Consider the following 18,926-nt stretch of genomic DNA (forward strand, 5'->3'; position numbering starts at 1 on the left):
TTCAGGCCTAATTTTCATAAAACCTGTCGCCGGCGCTCATAAATTTTCTGGCTACGGGCTTATCAGTTGGAACCATACAGACATGTTCTCTGTTCGGGGGAATGTATATCGCCAACCCAACTTGCGTGTGAATAGTTAGCTAGTTTACGCGAGTCACGGTTAAATGGATCAATAATTCATTATTTACATTTTCAGTTCTGGCTTTACGTGGTTTCGCACGCGGGTGGCCAAATTTGGATAAAAAATCTTATGCGGATATCGGATTTTTGTTTAGATTGGATAATATTTACGAACATACCCTGTATCAAGAATATAGGGACAGTTCGCCTGGCTGATATTTCGCGAATCCATGTGGTTCAGGTACCACAGTGTTGATTATACAGTGTAGCCTTATACCCGGATAATGCAGATATTTGCGTTTATCCTGATGCAGTTAAAGCAGATACCGGATGATTTGAAATTATACCCAGGCAAACTCCACCGTTACGAAGACAGGCCGACGTCCGTGGAGAAGTGATTAGCACAGCGCGCTACGACACCAGGGATCCCGGGTTCGAATCCCGGTCTGCGCATGGGTTGCTTTGTGAGTGTTCATTCGCCAATTTCATATCATTACTCATCCTCATCTTCGAAATTAGCAAAAACTGGAAAAGAGAAGTAAAGCAAAGCAAATCAATCAATCAATCAACACTACGAAGACGCAGGTCGTAGGTTCGTTGATTTTGTTACTCAGCGCCGGTTTTATGTCACTTTTGGCTAATTACGACGATGAGAATGAGTGATGCTTATAGTCTGTTCGGAGAATCTCTGGTGAACGAAAACAAGTCTCTGCGCAAGTAGTGACTTGAGAGGGCTTGACCAATGAACGCGTGAGTGAGGAAAGTGAGTGCATGGAGGGGAAAACGTGGCTGCAGCGTGCACTGCCTCGCTCTACCCACTCGCCTTCTCCCCTTCTCTGCCATTATGCGCGGCCTTGCTCCAAAGATTCTCGGGCTAGAGTATGGATGAAATTGATGAAGGGCCACTCATAAAGAACACCCTTGCCCAGGCCGGGATTCGAACCTGCAACTTCGGTGGCTAGATCAGAAATCTACTCACTTAACGCACTCTACCACCGAACCGGCGCTAACAGCTATTCAACGGTATAATCATTCGTTATTGTTCTTGGGCAAGCAAACACAACAACGTTTTATAAATGTTATTAATATTTCAAAGGCACATGCATGTACATATATCTACATGTGTATGCGTTGCATTTCCAATTCAGAGGCATAGCGGTCGCCAAGCAACGTTAGAAATGAGGAGACCCATGAAGTTAATGGCCTCTCGAGGGTCTCTGTGCGTTCTGGAAAGTTTCCTTCTCTCCAATAGATACGGTGGAGACTGTAGAGCATTGACTACCACGCGAAGGATCTTGGGTTCGATTCCCGTTGTGGGTGATCACAGTAGGGAATTGTTCGGCAATGTCCCTCACAGAACAACCCTGGACGCACACATACCTTGTTACCTGGGGACGGGGAGGGGAGGTTGTTAACGTGGCAAGAGCGTGTTGCTGATCAATTCACCTTTCGCTAACCCTCACTTCAAATGCGAGGAAATATCACGCTACACCATCGCTACCGACAATTTCTCTTGAGCAACACCTCTCTTTATAGCCTCCCCGATTGTCTAGTCGCCCTTGTAATCAAGGTGTCTCGGGTTCGATACCCGGTGGAGCCACATAGTGGTTCCGATTCCACTTTAAACTGTAGGTCCAGTCCCGATTAGCCTTACTGTGCATAAAGTGGACTTAAAACATCAAACTCAACCAACCAACCAACGTCTATTTGTAATATTCTAACTTTTCAATTCTTCAGTGAATATGTTCTAAGGAACGAAACGACATACAGTTTGGTGCTCCAACCTCAGATATAACCTGAATATGTAGGAATATGTGGAAACTAACTAGACCCTAACTTATTCTTCTTCGTTTAGTTGAAACTTATTGGAAAAAGTTAGTATTAACGTACCGTAGTTTAAGAAAAATACACTAATGATTAATTTGATTGGACAGGGAAAATGGAAGAAAAACCTTACAGCATACAAATCAGTTGTAATTAACGAAAAATCATTATTTTTCTTCATTTTAGTAGGTTATTAATAGACTTCGGATTTTTAGGTTCTAAAAGTGTGCTTTTAGGTTCCTAAAATAGTCTCTAAAATCCTAAAATTGCTTCGAAAAATCCTAAAATTGGTCCTAAAAATCTTAACTAAGGCTTGAAAAATCTTGAAGTAGGTTGAAGAAAGCTTGTAATAGTTCAAAATTCCTGAAAAATGCTGATTAGGTATAGTCACCGGCAATGAAAATGGGACACCTATATCCTGAAATACGCACTATCTTGCATAACGTTATGTGTGTTGCCTAACCCTACGGCGATGGCAGAACTTACCATTGGAAATTTGCTGTTAAAATCCACTCTTCGCCGTATAGTTAGGCAACAATCGTTTTCATGTTATCCACAGTCAAACTCCGCAATTTTGTATGTGAGGATCATCGTACATGCTGAAAATATTATTTCAACAAGAACATAGTCAGTGGTGCAAGCTTCAATGCTGAAATGTTAGTTTGCAAGGCGTGAATGCCACAAAACATGGAAGTGACGCGAAAGTGAGCAAGACCACCAGATCAGACCACTTTGTACTGTACAGGTAACAGTGGCACCAGACATTTTGCTTTGTTTAGAGCTTTGAAAAACCACCATGGACTTGGAGGAAGGGAAATCGACAGAGAGTACGTTCCAAACACGTACGTCATTGAATTTTTTCGTGATCAAACAAAGCAAATGCCTCTGTGAAACATAAAAATCCTGTAAAACCTTTAAAAATATATAAAAACCTAACAAAAAGGCTTGATTTAGATGCATAAACCTAAAATAGGTTCTAACAAGCAAAATAGTTTTTTTAGGCACTATAGAACTTCATCAGTTGTTGCGTTTTTTATCGAAACGCTGACATAACTTATTATATCTTATATACCTGTAAAGGAAAAAAATAGGTCAAAAACATAAAATCCGAGGTCTACTTATTAGCTACCTATATTCTAGTTAATATTATTATATGCTACCGCTTTAGGGATGCTTTTGGATGATATCTTTCTTTCGTATAAGTATTGAAGATATATTGCACATTGAATCAAATTGAAACCAAATGTAAATAAATATTCAAATTTTGAAATTGCCAAGAAGACGAGAGCAAAGTTTTGTCCATAACTTAGATTCTTTTACTGTATTATCCATTCACTTAGATTTTCGCCCCGGAATCATGCTTAAACATTGTAAACATTCATAGCACTTAGGCAACACATGCAGGCATTTACCTCTTGCTTTGAAGGGTTTTGGTAAAAAAAAACTGCACAAAAACATTATAACATCCTTGCTCTTACACCATGTTTATTTCATATCAATGCTACTCAGTAAAATTTAAAGTGAGCGGGTTGGAGTAGGGGTGTACAATATTCTTATTGGCAGTTTCTTTCGTACGTTATCTACCCTATATTTTTTTATTAATATCGTTTACTTTTGTAGTATTTTCAGTGGTCACCCTGTAGGTGTTTTAAGTAACTTTTCCTTTCGTGATTGGAATTTGTTGCTATTACTATCAGTGAAGCAATTTTAATTGAATTGTAGAACTATTGTTAATTAAGTCATATAATTTTACTTCTTACTACTTATTATTTCGTGCAGGGTTGGGGGTGAGATAGTACGAAGCCATATTTTCGTAATTGTGACAAGGACAGTTCGAAATTCACAAAGCTGTGTTTACGCTTGAAATTTCTTCTTCCACTCAACTTTGTAGTACAACGCATCAACCTTGCACGTCTTGGGCGCTTCTCCGATGGCGTAGTGAGATCGTGGTCGCCTTGTAATTAAGAGGTCCCGATTAGTCTATCTGTTCATGAAGTTGACTCAAAACAAAAGTAATAAGACTCAAGATCTGCCTTGATAATGTCTGTAATAGATATTTTGCAAGTGAATGACAAAAACCTAAATCTGGCACGTGAGTATCAAACAGCTACATATGGCACGGGAGTAGCGAGAAACTAAATCTGGCATGCGAGTATCGAACAACTAAATCTGGCATGCGAGTATCGAACAAGTAAATAGCTATGGCACGTGAGTATCGAAAAAGTAAGTGGCACGTGAGTAGCGAGAGAAATTAACAGAATCAAGCTGTTTCGTTGAAAGGTAACACGTCTGACTACCATGGTCAAGGTCCCGGGTTCGATCCCCGGCCGGTTCAAATCCGGGAACTTTTCTAACGTTGGAAGCGGTCCCGGCGCCCACCCAGCGTCGAATAACATGGGTATTTGGGGGAAACCCTGGGGGGGGGGGGGTAAAGGCGGTCAGGGGCGTGATGCTGATCACATCACCCCCACTCACGACCGGATCAAGAAAGTGTGGGGCGTTACCCCCACACCCTCTATACGCCTTCATGGCGTGGTGCTAAGCACAGTGGAGCACTTTACATTTTTTTTGAGTAGCGAGAAACTAAATCTGGTACGTGAGTAGCGAACAACTAAATCTGGCACGTGAGTATCGAACAAGTAAATATGGCACGTGAGTAGCGAGAAACTAAATCTGGCACGCGAGTAGCGAGAAACTAATTCTAGCACGTGAGTTGCGAAAAACTAAATCTGGCTTGGCGCTATCTCTTTCCTACAGCTTCGTACACGAACTAGTAAGAATTTCATTGAGGAACTGTATCTTGTAGTGAAGATTAGAACCGTTGCACGTTTAACTCACACTAAGGGGGCGGGGCGAATGATCGGTGTGCTGGGGCGCAGGTTCTAAACACAAGCTGTTCTCACTCACTATCCTCTCCATCGATCCGCTCAGGTGAGAAGCACATGGCACGAGCATCGGACGAGAGTTTCACAGGGAGTGGAGGCGGCTACACAAACTAGGAGACTCTCGAACTCCAGACCTCGCAGTTATGGGCCTGAGACAGCCGTCGATAAGGCAGAAGACGCACGACAATATTGCGGTGGTGGTCCTCACGTTCGGTCTGCTGTATCATCTCAAACTGACACCGGCTTGCTATGTTTTCCCACCAGAAATGCCCGACCCGTGTTTGGACAAGGAGTGCCCGTTCGGTGCCCGCTGTGTGCCCTCTATGGACGGACGCACTGCCCAGTGCGAGTGCCCCTCGAAGTGCCCCAGCTATGGGGACCACACGGGGTCGCGTGCCGTGTGTGGAAGTGACGGGAAGGACTATAAGAATCTGTGTGAGCTGCGGAGATCGGCCTGTCAACAGAATACGAAGATAACGGTCAAGTTCCAGGGGAAGTGCGGTGAGTACATATACTTTTGTTATCTGCATGTTGTACTTTTAATATAAAAATGTGCATTTATTACAGTACTTTTAGGTAGGATATATGTTGTTTGATTTCAGGATAACAGAGATGTGAATGGCGAAAAACTAAATCTGGCACGTGAGTAGCGAAAAACTAGATCTGGCACGTGAGTAGCGAAAAACTAGATCTGGCACGTGAGTAGCGAAAAACTAGAATTGGCACGTGAGTAGCGAAAAACTAGATCTGGCACGTGAGTAGCGAAAAACTAGATCTAGCACGTGAGTAGCGAAAAACTATATCTGGTAGGTGAGTAGCGATAAACTGAATCTGGCACGTGAGTATAGAACAACTAACTCTTGCACGTGAGTGGCGAGAAACAAATCTAAATTTCATTGAGGAATTGTATCTTGTAGTGCTGCCATCTATGAAGAATAAAACCTATTTTTATAACTGCATGAAATTGACTGTAACAGACGATTATGAATCGATTTTTTTTAATTCAAGATGTGAGTCAACTTTTACATTTCTAGTAGGTGTTATTTTTTTTGGAACCTATCAATATTAGGCAATCCCAGGCACCTGGCTACTCCTTTGCGAGAAAAACAAGGGAGATACCTGAAAATACGTAGTAGCTGGGCTGGGTGGTTTAGTAAACTAAGCTTTATCTGCATTATTTTATTCAAGATGTCCTGTTCCCAAATGAATGTACAGTCCCGGACAGTTCTGTGTTGTAACCACCACATTGACATTCAATGGGATAATTACAATCCAGAAGTGTTCGTGACTGTACATGGTGTCAACAAGGTGAGAATGTAATGTTCCCAGAAAAATGTATGAACAAAAATGAAGAATGTAATTTTCCCATATGAATGTTTAAACTAACTGATCATGGTACATAGAGATAATGACCCAGAATAAGTATAGTGATTAAGGTAACAGAGAAATATATTAATGGAGATAAGTAATTTAGTTGTGGGGTTTCACATTAGTAAGAGAATATAAGAGGAAATCATTAACTAACCCTAACCTATAGTTTTACTGCGTTTTAGAACATAAAGTTCTCTATTTAATTACGTGACTTCTTTGGCTGAGTGCAAGTTCTTCATTCCTATTTCTGTACGAAGAGTATAATTTTACGGTGCTGCCATCTGTGGAGAGTAAAACTGAACTTTTTAAAAACGCCATGAAATATCAGATTGTTAGTTTGTTTACGTACGTCATGGATGAGGAAAACAATAGTGAATAACCTCATTAATAAATAAAGGTAATTTTGGGGTGAGGAAAAGAGGAAACTTGTTGTATATACATTTTACATTTATATATATTTTTAACTTTGTGAGTTTGCTTTATATCTCGGTTATTACATATTAAATGCAGCAAGATAAATTAACAGAATCAAGCTTTTTGGTTGAAAGGTAAAAACATTCTCTCCTGCTCTCTTTTCCATATTTTCCTTTTACTTTCTTCTTTCTGTTTCTTCCAGACCACTCTTTCTATTTCAATTCCTCTTTGCTACTATTTATCATTTCTCTGTTTTTAGTCATAGGTCTCGAACATGTTTCAGGATTACGTGAAGGAGGATAATCGTGCTTGAACGAAACTCAAATCATCCAAAATAAACAAACGGGTGAGACCACTACTTGTTCCTTTCTAATAGAGGGTCATGTTCGTTATGTTCTCACTTCCTAGAATTCAGCCATTTTTACTAGTATCTTTTGTCCTTTCGTTCAGTGTTGCCAGTCTATACTTTTCTCACCAACTGTCTGATAAGATGTCTACTTCTTGTGTGTGTGTGTTCAATCCTGTGATTGGTTGCTTGAAGCTCGTTTTGTCCCCCCTCTCTCCACTCCCTCCCCCTACTCACTTCGAATTTCCCTCCTTCTTCAATTATCTTTTCTTCCTTTGTGTTCCATTCTTTCATATTTACAGAAGACGAGTCGTGGTCCTGGTTTAAATTGTTTGTCTTTTTCTAATTCTTACTGCCTTATGGTAAAATCTGCATATGTCTGTAGATTTCGCAACTTACATGCTTATACAGTATGTCCGGCTTAGAAGTATAATAAATGAGAAATTAATAACTTGTAAGTTTATTAAGATATTGTCGTACAATTTTCTTCTATCTACAGAGTAACTCAAAGAGTCTTTTTTACATATCTAATTTATCTCGATATATATATACCATTATGTAGTAGCATGAGAGATGCTCAACCTATATTCAAGCTCCGCGCATACCTTGTACAGCATTAGCTGTAGTCGTATCCTGGATTGCAGCCCAAATGCAACGTCCTAGATCAGAAAGATTACGAACTTGTGTTTGGTACACTGGAGACTTTACAAAACACCACAGAAAAGATCAAGCGGGGTTATGTCCGTAGAAGTAGGAGGGAGCTTTTGTCACACTGTAACTTTTGCATTGATTGACCTAGTATTTTTCTTTACTTTTTATCATTCTTTACACGTATGTGAAATGTAACCGACATAGCGGATGAAGTGGATCTGGCTAAGAATGGCAGCAAGACGCCTAAGTATTGAGCAGCGTGTCAAATGAGTACATGTATTTTCCATCACAAATAACGTGTAGCTAAAGTTCAACGACGAATGCTGCAGGAATGTGGACCTCTGGAACTTAAAAGCGACACCATTTCAAGAATCAACAAGTTATTTGATGCAACCGGAAGTGTTTCACACCTTAAAAATCTGGTAAGCCACGCACGGATAGAAGGAAAGCAAATTTAGTCTCCAAGCTTGCATTGATTTAAACGGAGGTCAAATTGATAATTATGTGGAAAACAGATACAATTGTCTAAGTTACTATCTTCAGAAAATATAGAAGTTGCCAATATTATAAATATGTTCTCATTGTTATACTTAAAAGATGATCAAGAGGTGCCCTATTAATTCGTGGCCACCCTTTAGAGCTCATCTGATTGGTTGAAAGCACTCACGTGATGACAGCCAAGGTCTTGCAGCATACAACAGACCACAGAGTGGCGGGAGCGGTACCAGGATGAACTTTGTGAGCTTTCGAAAAAAAAGAAACCTCGAAATATCAGCGCATGCTTAGTACATATATTGGCGGTTTCGAGTCCCACACTAAGTCGTAATGCTTCGAGTCTTCTGGGGGAAGCGAAACAACTTTTCTCCTGCGATTTCAGCCTGTGCATGGAACCGGTGGCCACGCACCATCGTGAGGAAATTGAGGATCTACTAGTGAACAGCGTAACCTACAAGAACGACTGTGAGTTCGTCGTGCTGGCCACGCGTCGCCCCGTAACTGGTTGGGTAATCAGCCACCTCTGCTGAGGCATGTCGGAGTGAGGGGGCGACCCTTTCTCAAGACAGCCAAATCTCAACCTGACTTCCACGTAGTACATCCTGGACTGCATTTTACAGACTTGCGAGACTCTGGTGCCTGCACCCATGGCCTAATCAATCATATATGGAACTCTTGTTGTGTCCTGTCCATGTGTGTATATGATTGACCCTACATCTGTTTCATCTTATAACTATTCATCCTCTCATCTTCGCAATAACCACAAGTGGCAGAAACGCGAAGTGAATAAAAGCTGTGGGAGCGAGTGCCGCAGTCGGTAGGTAGGCCCCGCCCCTTAAGGGCTGTTGCGCCATGCCAAAAGTAAAGTTCCAGTGCAAATAGCACCGTGACAATAAGGCACATTTTAGGGGATTTGGTGATAGGGCTCCACACATTCTCGATCTCCGGCCGCCTTTACCCCCTCAGCGTTGCCCCCAGGTATCCACTGATATGAGGCTGGTTGAACCCGAGCCGTTCAAAAGACCGGATCACCTACCTCGGGAATGAACCAACATGGCAGTCAGGCACCCTACGAATTAGACCACCTGCTATTACGTCACGGGTTATTGTTATTATTATTGGCGGTTTGGAACTTAGCAATCCACCCTCTCTCAGAGATATATAATACTGTTTAGGTTTTGACGCAAACCAGATAGCACGCCACGTCTCAATGCAAAACAATGCAGTACCTCAATAAGCACACCTGGGCTGCAAGGGTAAGAAGCTTATGAAAGCTTAAGTGCATGAGACGACGCACAACAAAACAAGGAAAGCTCCGATTACACTTCAAGTGCCTGCAAGTTCACAGATGTTCCTGGAAGGCTGAGGAAAAGGTTGCCAGCTTTCCAGGCGTCAGGCTACGACCAGATTGAAGCTAATTAATTCTACGCGAGGCGCAGACAACGGCATAACGGAGGTGAGCGCCGGCATGACACAAACGCAAGCTGGAGAAATTTCCACAATCAGTTGGCCTGAATAATAGAGGAGCTAATCCGAAGCTCTAATTGCATTAGCAGTCTCGCCCGAGAAAGGGGGTGCGTAAATAAACCTTTAGAAGCGGGATTTCGGAGTCAAAAATTCCTCGGGAGAAATTGAAGCATCTTCCGCTATCGTGGCTTTGCGAAGGTGCACGACTGACGTAGTTGAGTTAGTGAAATCAATTTTACAATGGGGATGGAGCCGTGTCTATCGTCTGGCGAGCAAGGGTAGGATAAGATTAAGACCAATAAGAAATAATGTAGACTTGACACAGACCGACCTCTCTGACGGAGTGGTTACCGTAAGCGTATTTACAAACCCTATAGTGCTGCAGAACCAGAGGTATATAACGCTTTCTTATTGGCTGTGTGCACCGGAAGTGTTTATGTTCCGTGTCCATTGTTCCTTCCTTCTTCATTTACAGCAGAAGTATGTAAAAATAAGCCTTGTGATTATATAGTATAAAGTTTGTAATCAGATTGTCGAAATTATGTTAAGAAATATACGTTTATATAATAAAATATAATGTTTAAAATGCTATACGTTGGATATACATAATTTTCTCAATAGTCATTGGTAGTTACAATGTTTGCACTGATGTGACTTTAAATAGAAAAATCATTCACTTCAAGAAGAGTTCTGATTTCTGTCTTCTAAAACATTAATTTAAATAATTTTGCTAAAAAATGAACCTTAGTGTAAATTGATTTCTCATCTAGTTGGGATGGATATGTGAAATCTACACTGTTAATTTGAACCCTGCCATCTAGCGTTAACTTGGAAGAACGCTGCATCAACTTCCGGAATGGCAGCCAATCAGTAGCCAAATATCGCTGGAGGTTCTGCAGTACTATAGGGTTTGTAAATACGCTTACCGTAACGATCGAGCTTTAGGTAAGGAATGGATGATTTGATTACAAAAGTCCACGTGTGTCCACGTTTTCCATGCATATGTACTATTGTGCCTTTTGTGGTGTGATAAAGTCTCACTTTAACTGATTTATACACTAGTTTGCTTTGAAAATGCTTTATTGACGAAAATAATTCTTATAATTTCTTCTTCAATTGTGCTGTCTCCGTTTAATATTGATTCAAGATATTTAAAGGTCCCGCGCTTTTATTGGTCTAAGGCAGTGGTTTCCAACTTCAAAAGGTCCGAGGGCCAAAATTATATCCAACAGTTGATTGGCGGGCCGCATTTTTTTGGGCGGGTGGGGGGATTAAAAATTACAAAAAATGTAAGTACTGAACTGAAAATGTAGTACTTTTGCATGATCTAAATTTCTAAAATGCGGCAATAAAAACAATGGAATCACAAATCAAAATTGTATAATTAGAATTTATTTAACAAAAATCCAATACTTATGGATGAATTGAAAGAAATGAAAAACACACCATACAAATAAGAATCCTTCATAGTAAGTTTTCAATGTAAAAATTGAGGCCGATCTGCTTCTTCTATTAAAGTTGGAATGTCCACTTCAATTTCTGTATTTGAAAGTCTCAGAAGGTGAAGCAGTGAAGAATCTGCCAGTCGTCATCTGTAGCGGTTCTTGATGAACTTCATTGAAGAAAAAACACTTTCACACGTGTATGTGCTGCCCAATATCGATGTCATTCTTTGATCGAATCAATTCTACCTGTGATATTGTCTTTCTTCACAGAGCTTCCATTCCTTCAGTAAAAATATAACGTATTTTAATAAAAAATACGTAAAATTAATGTATTTTGCACACTGGCTTCGCGAGCCGCCAGTTGGAAATCCCTGGTCTAAGGCGTCATGCTTTGGGCTCCTTCTATGGAACGCGCGCAGGTTCGAGTCTATGGGGAGAAGAGTAACAACTTTTCTCCTGAGATTTCGGTCTTTGTTTGGGACCGGTGGCCGCCCACCCTCGTGAGGAAATTGGAGAGCTACGAATGAGCAGCTACAACAAGGGCTTGGGGTTCGTCGTCGATATCTAGTGGATGATCTCGCACGTCGGGTGAGTGGGTGAGTATGATCAGGTGGGAGTGAGACCGGCAGTCGGTACATAGCACCGGGCCCTCAATGGGCTCTTGAGTTTCGGATTATTAAGATGTTTAAGGAACTCAATTCCCATTTTGTTCTTAATTTACAATTAATTCTTCTAATCTGCTTTAACCTCTTACATGTAATTTTAATTTACTGTAAGTTAGTTACGAGACCAATTTGCAAGGCTTGACATTCCAGGTGTTCAAATATTACTATTAACATTTCCTTCGTTCTTGCCGTTAAAAAGATATCGTCGTCATATGCGATTGCAATGAAACATTTACCACTCTTGGTATAAAGCTTTTAAAGATAATGAACCTATTTATGAGAGATAAACCGATATTTCTTAAACGTGCCCATTTACAAGAAACTCAAGTACCGTTCATCAACGGCGACGTAGATAACCACATTAGAATTGTAACAAAGAAATTTATGAAATAGGTAAGAGCATATCCGGGATTTTAAAATCCAACATTAGTTATTTATATTAATTGAGACAAATTCATAATAATATTGATGCCAGCTTTTATATATAATTATTAGTGGTAAAATAAAAGCATAATGATTAGTAGAATTTTACATAGTATATAACAAACGCAGGAGAATATAGTATTGGATGATATAAAATTTAATCAGCATGGCAATTCTGTCATTCATGAACTTCAAACTTGTCGTTAATTAGAAAAACAGGTCAGTAAAGGAGACTGACACAGTTAAACGAGTCATATTTACAATTATCATCGTTGGAATTACAATAGGGAAAAGTGTTAAAGAAACCTGCAGAATAATGAAATCAGCACTGAGAATACATTAATAGTTGTTAGAAGTTTTTACAGATATCTAGGTGTATTAATTTACGCATAAAGTACAAGTAACTAGGAGAAGATGTTGATCTTTGCTTAGCATTAAGGTCATAAAAGACCTGATAGGGTTATATGTACGTTAGCACCATCTACCGGCCATGTCTATACCAAACGTGTTTCCTAAGCAGCTAGCGACAGCTGTAGTAATTTGGCAATACCAAAGCTGACCTGCTTAACCTACTCACGTGTGGCATTTAATACCAGAAATAAACGTGAATAGACCTCCCCGATGGCGCAGTGGTAGCATCTTCGCCTTCTAATCAAGGAGTCCCGGGTTCGATACCCGGTGGAGACACACAGTGGTTCGGGTCCCATTTTAGACTGTAGGTCCAGTCTCGATTAGCCTTACTTTGCATAAAGTGGGCTTAAAACACCAACTCAACCAATAAACTTGAATAGGTTGAGTTTTTCTTCTTTTTGTTACAAAATCAATAGGTTACGTCTGGTTTGATGATGTTATTATTCAAATTGTTAGTGGTGTCTCCAACAGCTAAACATAGTACTAAGATATTTAAATGGGCCTTATTCTCAAACTTCTTCCTAAGCTGTCGCTGGAAGCTCGTATCTGTTAACACGTTGTAACATTACGTAATGGACATGGGCGTTCTTTTCTCTTTGCCAAACAGTTCTGAGTACACAACTAACTGATTCTTTTGTTCTCGTTCGGTGGGCGCTCTTATCGCATTGCATGGTTGCCAGGAGTAGGTAAGTAACACTTTTTTCACCATAATTTTCATTTTCTTTTTTTCCTGTTTCCAGTATTTCCATGTCATAGACCATCACTAAACACACCTTTTGTTGCCTTCAAACATCAACAGTGTTGCCACTGTACCTCATAATTTTTTTAAAACACCCATTTGGACCGGTACGCCTTTACGAGGCATTTCAGGATTGGCTATACGCGAAAACGATCGGTTTTCTTCTCTGAACTATAGATGGCGAAATAGTCCACCTACCCAAGGTGGAAATTGACGCCCAAATTTCCGTACGAATGTTTGACATGCAATTTTCCATGCTTTGTGGAAAAATAAATTTACACTTTCACTTCCATTTGGCAACACGGCATGAACAACACTGCACCCCGTTTGTTGTTTCTATGTTTAAAAATATCTACTTGGACAGGGCTAACATTTGGTGTATGACTTATGTATGTACAGGTTTCGGTTACAAAGTAACGCCACTCTTAATTCCCAGTTGCGCCGTTCGTGGGACACCCTGTACAATCACCAAACATCCTAAAGGAACAGAAGGGATGTAAGCGGTGACCCTTTCCAAATACAGCCAATTGTCAACCTCACTTCCATGCAGTACACCCCTGTAACTGCAATGTTACAGACCAACGAGACCTACGGTCAGCATAAACCTCTGTTGGGATGTTATTGTGTGTTATCCTGTCTTTTGTCCATGTGCTGAGTACCTCTTCACATTCTCAGTCTTTAACCTAGGCAAGTAAACTTTACTCCTCGTAGACATGTATTAATTTCAGTTATGGTAACGGGCTGGGCCACGTATAATGTTATGGGTGCCAATAGCGTGAGTGGTGAAGCACTCAGTCAACTAGAGCGACAAAAGAAACTTGCATTTACCCAGCCGTGTGGAAATGATTGAAGCAACTTTCCAACGCTGGACAATACCCACCAACCTATCGTGAAGCACACATTCAGTTTCATAACCGAGTATGCGTCAGTTTAAATTCCAGGGTCTCGTTTAAAGCTTCAAAAACCCGCTATTGAGCGGCCAGGCCTGTCGTAAATTCCACCTGCAACATTGCCATAATGGCAGCAACCACTGTCATTACAGTTTCCAGTAATATGTTGACAATCCATTAGCGGCAGCCAGTCTGTAATCCATTCTGCACAGCTTGCCGCCTGATGGTCCATGGGCAGGGGTTAAGCCCCGCATTCGAGTAATGGGAATAAAGATTTCGAACCATCATTCTCCATTAGTATGCTCTGTAGTGCAGGATTGTTAAAGTTGGAAAGAGGAAAAACAAACATGAATATTATTTCAGCCGAATGATAGAGATGTGTTCCGATATGGACCAATGCATACATATCTTTGTCGTGCACATTTTGGAAAAGGTGTGTTAAATTGCAACTGTATTGTATTACCTCTGTAAAATTTTGGAATCTTGACCATGAAAACCGACCTCTGTGAAGGGGTGGTTAGCACAGAGTGACGCAATGCCAGGGATCCCGGGTTCGAATCCCAATCTGGGGCGGCTTTGCTCGTCCCACACCGTGGCCGTGTGGTCTAAGGCATCATGCTTTGGGCGCAGGTTCGAGTCTCTTGGGGGAAGCGTAACAACTTTTCTCCTGAGACTCAGACAGTGTATGGGACCAGTGACCACCCACCATCGCGAGGAAATTGGGGAGCTACGAATGAGTGGCGTAACCCGCTCATGGAAATTTACAACAACAACTGGGAGTTCGTTGGGCTGACCACACGTCATCCCGTAAATGGTCACCCACCTCTGGTGGGAATTAGGGCGACGTTTGGTAGGTTGGCCCTGACGCTCATCGGCTATTCCGCAAAGTGTTATTTTTATTATCACTCATCCTCATCGTCGCGATTAGCTAAAGTGGCAGATAAGTGAAATGAAATAAGCCAAATCAAAATTTAAAAATGAGAGGAGAGGACTGTAAGGGCAGAGAATTGGGGGCAATTATCCCTCCTCACCCGTACTTTTCACCATTTTGCCCCCACACTAAACCAAGATAAAGTAAATTTTCCTTGACCTTCCAATTTTGGCACCAAATCGCCGCCACTAGATGTCAGTATTATTTAAGATTCTTCAAAAGGCTAAAATTGCGATTTAAAAATGGACTAATCTGAATTGGAAGAAATCAAATTAATTAGCTCACAATTTATGGGTACTTTAGTTAGAAACAGAATTTCTAAGCGCTAAAGCTATGAACAGTATTTCAGTGCGTGAATGAGAATAGTGATACAAAGATGATAAAGAAGACCAGATAAGAAGCACTTTCAAGCTGCATAGGCTGGAAGTAATAAGTCAAAATCAGTGGTGTAATAAATTCTACCAGCGCCGTAGGGTTAGGCAACCCACGCAATAGCTTACAGAGAAGCGAGTATTTCAGAATCTGTGTGTCCCATTTTTATTGCGGGTGACTGTACATAGAGGTTAAAGAAGACTGTTTGGAAGAAAGCACGGAAAATTGTCCTGATGGAATCGAATGGAGAATTCATTGTTTGTAAGATAATGGCGATAAACACAAGCATGGTCGGTTAGTAGGGAATTGTTCCACCTCTTTGGTAGAGCGTGTGGATGTTGTTTTGTGAGTGTCCTTTCTTCCATTTCATCTTAGCTAATTACCATCCATCCTCATCGTCGCGATTAGCCTATAGAGGCCGAAAAGCGACGTAAAAATACAAATACAGTAAAAGAGTAGTTGAATTTTCAACTAACCTATGTAGACATGAAACTTTCTAAAAGGAAAATTACGAGTGGACCGAACAGGTGAAAGTCTGACGGGGCCAGGTCTGGACTGTATGCTGGGTGCTTGAGAATTTCCCAATGGCCAGGAATTGTCTTTTTGAATCACTGATGCAGCCACATGGGGACGAGCATTGTCATGGAAAATGATGGCCACCTCAAGAGATTTTGTTGGACGTTTACGGCGCAGAGCAGCTCGTAAACGATCCAGTGTGGCACAATATGCAGTAGCATTTAAAGTTACTCCTTTTACCCCAAAATCAGCAAGAATGACACCCTGTCTGTCCCGGAAAACGGCAAGCAAAACCTTTCTTGCAGACGGGGTTGTCCTGAATTTTTATGGTGGGGGCGAGTTTGTGTGTTTCTATACCATACCCTGTCGCTGTTTTCATACTCTCGTAGTTCAATCCATAAATAATGATCATTGGTGTATCTTTATGATATTCTTCCGTGCGTCATTAAAACATTATAGTTCTGCTACAATTAAGACTTAGCCGATGCTGATGTATGGGTATGGACGTTTATTTCGTTCGTGTGGTCCTCCAAGTTACACGCGACAGTTTCACGGAGTTTTATTATCCTGAAAATTATGCAATATTTGAGGTTTCCGATGATTTTGTACAAATATATGAAAAATATATTTTGTGACTACATAACAGGTATTTTTTTATATTCCGGTTTACCTTTTGAATATTTTAAAGCAATACTCTGGTAAATAGATGCTTATGATTGGAGCGTAATATTCACCCACTAATATAAATAACACTGGTCAACATTTTGATGAAAAAGTTCGGATGTTTTCAAATTAGTGAGAGTTTCTGGAAGTATTTTGAATGCTGAGCACAGAAATAACATCCATTTGTTCCCATCACGTCAGAAGTTTTCACAATTTTGCAATCAAAATTCTCATATTCGCCATTACATCACATTTATTACACAACGCAACAAAATGCATTTATACAAGGGAAATTTCAATTGTTTCGAAAGCAAGAGGTGATTCGGGAAGTATTTTGAATGATGATCACGGAAATGACATCAATTTCTACCCATCACGTCAGGATTTTTCTCCACGTCACTACGTCGCTAATGAAGATACACATTTTGTTGTGAAATTGTGAAAAATCCTCAGGTCATGTCAGGTCATCAGCATTGGAAATACTTCCAGAATCACTTATTGATTTTGAAACAACAGAAATCTCTCTTTTGTTGCGTTATGTAATAAATGTACTGTAATGGCGAATTTCATAATATGATTCTATGTGAAAAATTCTGACGTGATGGGAAAAAATGGATTTCATTTTTGGAATCAGCATGCTAAAATTATTCAGAGACAACAGTCATCTGAGAGACATCGAAACCCATATCGACCAGTGTCATTTTGAAGAACTTTTAGTTTTTACAGTTTTCTAGGATCGGTGGGACTCGGTAAGAGTATCGGTATAGGTTCACGTTGGTAGCGGTTCAGCTTTAGTTTAATTGTTCGAAAAAGTAAAACTTAAAATATATTGTGTTTAGTGTACTAGAGCCAATTTATATGCCATTGAAGGAGATATTATAATTTTCGAATAAATCTCTCTACTTTTCCTCCTTGAGGAAAATCCTTGACTGGGTGGGCATATTTCCACAGCTGATATTTCCACAAGCAGTATCATTGTGGTCGAACAAGCTGGTGACAGACTGAACAAAAAATCTTTGGGAATCGCGGTCCGTCGTTTCCTTTTAATTTATTTCTCGGTGACTTTGGGAAGTTTGAATCGAACAGCCGGTGCCGTGGGCAGGATTTCGTCAAAAGTTTCGAAATGAAAACCTACCGTGAGCGTCACTGCAAAATTTCCCCAGAAACGTTTGGCCGCCTGCGCTCTATGCAACCCACACAACGAAAAAGTACGTTGGGTTGCAGACGTGTCAGGTGGTTAAACTAGTTAGGACCGGCACATGTGTCCCGTTTTAGCAGGCCGTGCGTCGTTACCCAGCCTTAAGCCAGTCGCTCCCACCTCATGAATGGCTAACAATCCCAGAGCGGAGATACCAGCGCTTCTGCAAAGCAAAATACATGCAAATGTCTTCAGCGAGAACGCTCTCTGGGAATATCTAACGTTTTCGGCTCTTTGTGCGACTGACAATGGGGAAGGAACAAGATGCTCAGATAAAAGCAAGGCTTCACGCTTTGTTTCTGTCAATGACAAAGATTTGCTAAAAGCACCCGGGGAAACGGAGAGATGTTCTGGATGGAACGGTGGCTTTAATGTTTCATTGAATCGGCTTGTTAAAGAGGGAGCTTCGTGCTCATCGAAGCGGAACAAAATAATGCGGAAATTTTGATATTAGAAGAAATGCGAGGGAAGAAGATTATTTTAAGCTTCAAGAAGATGTCCTAGCGCAGCATCTTTCTAATCGCGTTTTTAACAACGCAATAAAAGGAATATTCTGTAAGACAATATTGGATAAGCCACTGTTGCACATCCTTTTTATAACCTATTGTCTGCAGCAAGGTTACAAGTAGCTTACTAACTAACTATATAAAACAGTTTTGTGCCACAGATAGATGATGATTCTTTGATATGATTTGATATTTGTTATTTAGCGTCGCTTTTATGCCACTTTTGGCTAATCGCGAGGATGAGTGATGATATGATGATGAAGGAACACTGACAAAGACACCCAGGCCGGAATTCGATTCCCGGAGTTGCAACGCGTTGTGTTAACCACTCCTCCACGGAAGACCGCTATTTACAGCTATACGAAACAGCTTTTGCCCTACATGAAAGTGCTTTGCTATTATACGAGTACTAAAAGTTATTGTTTGATACCCGGCGGAGGTACAAGTTGTTCGGATCCAACGTTAAACTGTTGGTTCAATCCAGATTAGCCTTACTGTGCATAACATGGACTTAAAGCAACAAATCAAACAATTCCTATCAATTACTTGATCTAGTCCGGGACCTTCTGATTACAAGACGATGGCGTTACCAGTA

At 40.7% G+C, this 18,926-nt stretch overlaps 1 protein-coding gene across 5 annotated transcripts in view; it reads left to right on the plus strand.

Annotated features, from left to right (window-relative positions):
- Nucleotides 1-18,926, plus strand: part of LOC145978916 (agrin-like) — a 1,115,983-nt gene that overhangs the window by 948,947 nt on the left and 148,110 nt on the right. For all 5 annotated transcript variants that reach the window (XM_083111886.1, XM_083111888.1, XM_083111890.1 and 2 more), the window contains exon 4: nt 5,093-5,329. In XM_083111886.1, coding sequence (XP_082968012.1) covers nt 5,093-5,329 — 237 coding nt within the window. The remainder of the gene's footprint in view (nt 1-5,092; nt 5,330-18,926) is intronic.

Source organism: Lepisma saccharinum, chromosome 25 (genome assembly GCF_977018435.1).
Source record: "Lepisma saccharinum chromosome 25, izLepSacc3.1, whole genome shotgun sequence".
Classification (NCBI taxonomy): domain Eukaryota; kingdom Metazoa; phylum Arthropoda; class Insecta; order Zygentoma; family Lepismatidae; genus Lepisma; species Lepisma saccharinum.